The sequence below is a fragment of the Rhinopithecus bieti genome, unplaced genomic scaffold (assembly GCF_001698545.2).
Source record: "Rhinopithecus bieti isolate Rb0 unplaced genomic scaffold, ASM169854v2 scaffold_4180, whole genome shotgun sequence".
Classification (NCBI taxonomy): domain Eukaryota; kingdom Metazoa; phylum Chordata; class Mammalia; order Primates; family Cercopithecidae; genus Rhinopithecus; species Rhinopithecus bieti.
This window is the reverse complement of record NW_016804388.1, coordinates 1,263,714-1,271,301: the sequence shown is the minus strand read 5'-3', so window position 1 is coordinate 1,271,301 and position 7,588 is coordinate 1,263,714. Positions and strand designations below refer to the sequence as shown.

The following is a 7,588-nucleotide window of genomic DNA, read 5'->3' as shown; positions in this document are numbered from 1 at the left end:
TTTGTCACAAGATTTTTTGCCACAACTGTTTTACAATTTTTATCCCATAACTTTTTCCGCCCATAACTTATTTAATCCCATAACTTTATTTTGTTATTTTAATAAACAGTTGCATATATTACAATTTTGTAAAAATGAAACAGATTATCTCATGCCAGGTGTGCCCAACATTTGTGCACTATCAATACCTTTAATATTATAGTTTTCAAGACACGCAAAATAAAATTTTAAGGCAAAAACAGCATTTTGCAACAATTTAATAATTTATTACATTACAGTAGCATGACACCAGCAGTCCATAATGCCACTTTAGGCAAAAGTCTTTCAGTATTTCCATTATACATTCTGTTTACAAGAATTCATACATTGGTAAAATTCATTCTTAAGAAAACTTGGCAAATAAAGCTTTGGACTGGAATTGGCATTTCTTTCTCTGCTTTTCCTTCCCACCATCTTTATATTAAGCTACAGTATTCATATTTTTAAATGTTTAAACTTATTTCAGAACATTAAGATAGCAGTTACATTTTTTAATAGTTACATTTTTTAAAATGACTCAGATAAAGTTTTAGAGAAACTTTATTATGGATAGGGCTGATTAACATTTTCAATTTTCTAAAAATCTGCTTTGGTTTTAGAGCTGATTTTTTTTCATTTCTGGAAATCTATCAGGTTTAATCAAATACTTTAAAAATGATTATTATATATTGCAATATTTAAATAGGTGTTTTGATTATTCCTACAGAAATTCAAATCTATTCAGTTGAACTCCATTTTAACATTCTGTGTTTCTGATGAACTCTAACGTTCCAATGTTGCCTTCTAAGCAAGTTGAAAGTTGCCTTACAGTGAATGAGGAAGAGACAAATACTTGGCTGAATGAGGTATCACAAAAGACTGTGTGCACTTTGAAGACCTACGTTATTGTCATACCATTTCCATTCTTTGTAGTTTTTTCTTAAATATATGACAAATACCTAAACAAAGAGTGGTATTTCAATTAATATAGTAAATTTATTTTCCAGACTGACATTCAGCTTAAATACGCCAGTATGTGATTTAATCCATAGGCAGCTGAGGAACACATTATTGTCAGATTGGGTACAGATGCTAACAACTGTCTTTGAACTCAAAGAATGCAAAATCGGCAAGTTCAGAAAATAAAAGGCAGAACAGGACTTTAAGTCCATTTTAAACCACAGGCTAAAAATCGTACCACTGTTAATTAGCTGCATTATTTGGTCTAATATTTTTTCTTTATCATTCTGAAACTGAGTTTATCTGATACACTGATACATTCATACAATTTGGAAGAGTCAGTTGAAGTCACAGGGACCCGATATTTGCGCTCTTTCAGTGAATGCAGGCAAATCTGTTATTCCATCCCTAAAATCGTATTGTTGCTCTCCTGTTAACGTCATATTTATAAAAGTATCATGAAGATGCCAAATGCTAAAAATAGAGTGGTCTAGTAACTAGAAATCCCCACCGCAGGGAGCACACATACATATCTCCCTACATCCTAATACTGTGATGTGTTTTGAACACAGAAATTAGAACTTCATGAAATTTTAACTGTTGATTCTTTCCCAAGCATCATCAAGTTATGATTTAGGCAATGTGTGACTGAAATTCATTCATTCCTCATGCATAGGCACAATCACATAAATATTGCACAAAATATGTCCCTAACTGAAACCGAGAGGTACAAAAACATATTTCACTCTTGGTAAAGAAGTTTGTGAGGAAATATTACTCTGTGATTGTATACACACGTTTCCTGATAATACATTGACATTCAGAAACAGTAGATTGCTCTGCAGTTTGTAAACATTTTAAGTTGCATAAACTTCCCCTTGATTTTCAAAGTTAGTGTAACACTGTCTACTAAAACTCTTTTGTTTCAACTAAGTACTCTCACATGTATTCGTTTATAATAATGTTATTATTTTTGAAAGTGTTTTCCATTCAAGGAAAAGAAGTAAATTCCTATGTCAGAGTAACTATGGTGGTTGAAGAATAGGTATTAGCCAGTGAGGTCTAGATGGTAAAATCAATCTTCAAGCCTCAAAGAAGCTCCGTGAACAGAGAGGAATGCCAGGTGTTACATGGCTTTCCTTTACTCTAATTCACTTTGGACTAGAGCCTGTATGCCTGTTCCTGGGACTTTTAAACTTTTAAAGGACTTCTCATGCTTTTTACTAAATACATTAAGAAGATGCCAACCAGTGCCCTTTTGTGAACTGCGACATGTAGTCATGTGATTAAAACAGGTAACATGAACTCTGACTTTAAAATGTATTCCAGATACAAATGCTCTAAGCTAGGAAAGGTTTTCCACATCCACAGTCAACGATGGGAGCCTTTCATTCCTCAGAAATAATCCCTTTTTAGGTCGTGGAAAAAGAGTACAACTGCTGCAGCTCGTGATGCAGTATCTTCACGAGTCCAGAGCGCACACAAATCCTAAGGGAACTACCATAGTACAGCGCTCATTCCTGGCACCGGAACAAAGGAAACACACTCTGTCCCGCACACACCTGCCGGAGCAGGCCACTGTCCTCTTCTGCGAGATTTAAAAAGCTCCCCCAGAACGTTATTACTCCCATCACCAGTACACAGAAAATGGGGGAAAGGCTGTTTCCAGTTCTCGGCCTTTAAACAACTCTAAATGTCAGTACTCATAGTGGCATATTACAAAGTAATCAACAGTGCACACTTGAGGGCAAACCACATATTGAGCTAATGAAGGGCTCACTGTAATTAAGATTAAATCAAACATAATAGCAGAACATAAGCAAATTTTATCTGAATTCTGTAATGAACATACATGCTGCAATAACATTAGAAAAGCATGGCAGCCTATTCCAAACCAGTGAGAATAGTTTTGTGCAAACAGTGGGTCTTTGAGTGTTTGAACTCCCACCACGTAACAGCAAACTCAATATACATGCTAATGACCTACAATTATAAAATTAAAAAAGAAAAATGCTAAAGGATGCCAGAGTGAACTTCAGTGAAAGCCATAGAGACCCACTCTCTTATAACTTTTTACAAATAAACTTAAACTATAAATTGGAAACACAAATAATCAAGAGTGGCTCTAACATTCAAAGGAAGGAAATGGATTGTGTAGGAGATTCACCCCATAACTTTGTTTCTTGTTTTAAAATGTCTTGACTGGCTCTTTGATGATGGTGATGTTTATCTCCTTCTTCTCGGCAGCCAAGCCCAGCAAAAGAATGGCACAGGGCGGTTGCTGCCCAAGCCTGGGTGCTCCTGGTGCTCCTGCGTGATGGGCTGTGCAGTAGGGTTGTTGTGGGGAGATCCCTCCTTGGCCTCTCTGTGCGCAGGCTCCGCGCTGTCAGTGAGGCTCATCTCACGAAGATCTTTGGAGAGTTGGAGGCAGGGATCTGAGTGCAGCGCCAGCACCCCCTGCTCCTGCCTGCCCGCCCCGCCTGAGGGCTCTACTCACCACCATGCTTGTGGGCAGCTCCAAGCTCCTGGAGGGGGTGGGGCTCCTGGATCGGGCTCATCAGCACGGTTCTGGGAAGAGGCCAGGAGTTTGCTGTGCCCCTTGTTGTAGTCGCCACAAGCTGTAACAGCATCTCCTGCAGCACCAGCAGCTTCACCTGGACGGAGAGGTGCTCAGCTGTCACGCCGCTGCCGGTGCCCACCCTCACACCCACCCTCACCCTCACCCCACCCCTGCAGAGATGTTGCACACCCTACTTTCATCTCCTCCCTGTCCTGGGCCAGTCTGATGATGTCCTCTCAGTGCCACATCTTTGGCGCTGCCCCCTGGCTCATTTATAAGGTGATGAATTTTCCTGCGGGAGGACAGGGCTCAGACACTGGGGTCCCTTCGAAGGCCCTGCAGCTCCCCCTGCCGTGCCCTGGCCTCCCACTCACTGATGGCATCTCTCTCTCCAGTACTGGATGAATTGAAGTTGTAGTTTCTCCACACACTCCCTCAGGTCTGTCTTCTCCTCCAGGAGGTGCATAAGGCCGCTCTGGAGCCAAAATAATGGGGTCACATCTCGGTAGCGGCCTGTCCCACCCCTGCCCTTCTTGGCCCATGCCACACTCACTCACCTCCAGCTTCTCCATGACTTCCCACAGGCCCGGCTGGGTCTCCCCAATCACAGACTCACCCCCAGTCCCTGGGGCTGGGACCGCTGCCTCCAGGTCCTCCGGGGCTGAGGCCACCGTGTGAGCCAGGCGCTGGCAGCACACCCTCTGCTCTGTCTCCTGCTCCCGTAACTGTGCCTGCTCCTCCTGGGCACTGGCTCCAGCGGACTTGAAAAATGGCACCTGAGGGCAAGAGGTGAGCATTCTTATAGGGGCATACACAGAAGAAATGGGGCAGAGAGGTGGAGCGCAGCCCCTTCCCTTGGGGCCTCAGAGTGTGCACTTGTTGGTCACGGAGGAAATGGGGTCTGACCCCTGGCTCCTAGAAGGGGTGAGGGTGCAGAGAAATCAGAAGGCAGGGAAACTAAGAGAATAAAGGGGTCTTGGAGGGACCACAGAGGAAGGTGGCAAAATGGGTGCAGGGGCAGTCAGGCTCACCATGGCCTCCCAGCTCTCCAGGTCCTCTGGGACGCTCGGCATGGGCCGAGGTCCCTCCTCCTCACTGTCCAGATGTCCGCCTCCATCTCCTGTGGGGGGTGGCCAGAGGGCTCCTCAGACAACCCAACAAGGCAGGTACTGTGGGCCCAACTCTGCCTCCACCCTCACTGGGTAACCCTGAGCCAGCCCCTCCCCAGAGAGGAATGAGCTGCTGTTCTTTATTTTTATTTTTAAGACCCAAGATCTTGCTATACTCCCCAGGCACAGTCCCACTACCAGTCGGTGTGGGAGTTCTGACCTGCTCCCTTTCTGACCTGGGCCAGTTCAGCCATCCTTAGGCAACTTGGTGGCCCCCCGCTCCCAGGAGGTCACCATATTGATGCCGAACTTAGTGCAGGCACCCAGTCAGCATAATGACCAGCGGTTCTAAAGGTCTCTTCCAACTCCTCAATCCTACGCTGCTCACAGTCCCCCCTTCCTCCTGGGGCTCTCTCCTCTTCCTCTGAGCGGTCTCCTGTACCTTCCCCAGGGAGAGCCATGAGGTTCAGTTGGTCCTGCAGCTGCTGATTCTGCTGGCTGGCAGCCTCCAGGTGCTCCTAAGGGGCCAGGAAGGAGTGAAAAGGCACGGAGTTTGCCAGGTCGTCCCCCTCACGGTCCCATCCTCAGCAGGTCCCTCCCCTGGATCTCCTGTAACTTTTGGCGGGCCATCTCGGCCATCGCTTTGCCCCAAGCTTCCTGCTGCTGCAGCTGGTTCATTAGCTGGGTCTGCTGCAGTAACTGCCTGTGCAGCGCCTCCTTCTCAGAGGTCAGCTGCTGATAGGCGGCCACCTGCTGCTGATAGGTGGCCAAGGACTGCTGCAGGTGACCCAGGTAATGGTCTGGCTGCTGCTGCAGACTCTGAGCCTTTTGGCTCAACTCCACCTGCAGGAAGACCCTGGGTGTGAGGGCATGTGGCTGCTGGCTTCCAAATTCTGGGCCCATCAGTAGGGTAGTGAGGGCACTGTGGGGCTCTGTCGCCTGCCCAGGACCCTCGCCCCTTGCTCCAGGCCTAGGTGACTGGCTCCCTTTCCTAGAACAACATGCCTCCTTCGTCAGCCTCAAATCTCATACCCTCTTCTCACCATTTAAACTGTAGGACACAGACTGGTAGAAAAGCAGTGGGAGCCAGCTGCCATCTGCTAAGTGTGCTACAGGCCTAATGCTTTCCATGTATTATCTCACTTAATCCTCAGCACCTCTGTAAGGAAAATGCTAACTTCCTTTTGAAATTAAAGAAACAGAGACTTAGAGATGCAAAGTACTTGAATGGTGACCAGTGGAACCGAGGCTGGAATCGAGTTTTAATCTAATGAGCCTTTTTGTTTTATTTTGCGACACAGTGTCACTCTGTGGCCCAGGCTGGAGTGCAGTGGTGCAATCTCAGCTCAGTGCAACCTCCACCTCCTGAGCTCAAGTGATTCTCGGGCCTCAGCCTCCTGAGTAGGTGGGATTACAGGCATGAGCCACCATGCCAGGATACTTTTCTTTTTTTGTAATTTTAGTAGAGATGAGGTTTTACAACGTTGGCCAGGCTGATCTTGAACTCCGACCTCAAGTAATTCTCCTGACTCAGCCTCCCAAAGTGCTGGGATTATAGGCATGAGCCACCACGCCTGGCATAAGGAGCCTCTTATACCACCGTCTCTTCCCCTATGATTGGGGGGCTCTATGCCTCTAGCTGGGATGATGATGTCCAGACCTGGGAGAAGCCCAGGGCTACCCACCTCTAAAAGTCAGAGGGTAGGAAGCAAGAAACAGTCTCAGGACTGCCCTGGAGGGTGGTGGGGTCACCTCCCCCAGGCTGGAGCTGCATCTGGCCTGGCACCTCCCATCCCCAGAGGCTGGTGCCCGCCTTCCAGCCTTGGATGGGGTGGAGGTTACCGTCTCCCTCACCTCACCCAGCTTCTCCTGTAGCTCCTCTATTTGCTGCTCCAACTGCAGTGTGCTCTTGTTCTCGTTGTTCTGGACAGAGAGAAGCAATCAGCAGCCACCCACTGCAGCTGGAGACCCCAGAACTTCGTGTCTGCCTCCCGTGGCACCAGGAAGGGTAGAGGCAGGTTAGAAAAATCATCCCCTCTCTCCCACAGCCACCAGAGCAGGGCTCTGGCTCACAGGTGCCTTTAGAAGTAACATTTCACATGAGGGCTACATTGCCCCATTTTACAGGTGGGGAAACAAAGGCTTGGAGGGCCAGGGAGGAGGGCAGGCTGCCCAGGTCGGGCAATGCACCAGCTCCTCGAAGTCACTCTGTGGCTCAGCCAACTGCTGAAGCCTCTCCTCCTGCTCCCGAAGTCTCTCCTTTTGCCCCCGGTTTAGGAGACTTACACGTTGATTGTTCTCCACCTGGGCCTGGAGCTCTGCTGACACTCGCTCTAGTTCCTTCCTCAGGTGCTGCAGCTCCTCCTCAGGGGTCACTGCTGGGGGCTCCGGGGGCAGGGGTTCAGCTGAGAAAGGAAGCAGACAATAAGGGCCTCTGGATTCTCAAAAACAAAAACAAAAAACAAAAAACAACAACAAAAAACACCCCTCCTCTTGGTGCACAGCTCCTCTCAGGCTCCCCACACTTGGCCTCACTGCTAATGATTCCTCACACCCGGATGGTAGCCAATCTTCCAACCACTTTCAGATGGAGAGCACTGTGGCTGGCTGACAATGGGCACCATTTGCTGATGGGGACACTGAGGCTCATGGAGATGACAAGACTTGCTGTCTCCTGGCACAGACCTCTTTCCCTCTGCCTCAAAGCCCTTCCATCCACCCACCTCCCTGGGGCATTCTAAGCCCCCCCACAGCCCCCTCTGATGCCAGGCCTGCTCCCAGGTCACGCCAGCCCCATCTTACCCATCTGGTTTTTGAGTGTGGACAAGCGCCTCTCCAGCTTCTCTACCTGACGCATATCATGCTGCCTCTCCTCCTTCAGGGTGCGAACCTGCCCAAAGCACAGGGATAAAGGGACCTGGAGAGAGGGGCTGGTGGCTGA

General features: G+C 47.8%; 1 protein-coding gene and 1 pseudogene across 1 annotated transcript in view; both read right to left on the bottom strand.

The window, feature by feature from the left end:
- Positions 1-3,204: 3,204 nt before the first annotated feature.
- LOC108526794 (putative golgin subfamily A member 8F/8G) overlaps positions 3,205-7,588 on the bottom strand; it is a 5,414-nt gene continuing 1,030 nt past the window's right edge. Inside the window, 10 exon segments of the mRNA XM_017867684.1 lie at positions 3,205-3,389; positions 3,476-3,506; positions 3,508-3,632; positions 3,733-3,830; positions 3,913-4,013; positions 4,570-4,658; positions 5,090-5,165; positions 6,502-6,570; positions 6,838-7,052; positions 7,450-7,584. Coding sequence (XP_017723173.1) covers positions 3,205-3,389; positions 3,476-3,506; positions 3,508-3,632; positions 3,733-3,830; positions 3,913-4,013; positions 4,570-4,658; positions 5,090-5,165; positions 6,502-6,570; positions 6,838-7,052; positions 7,450-7,584 — 1,124 coding nt within the window.
- LOC108526801 (golgin subfamily A member 2 pseudogene) lies at positions 5,179-5,946 on the bottom strand (annotated as a pseudogene).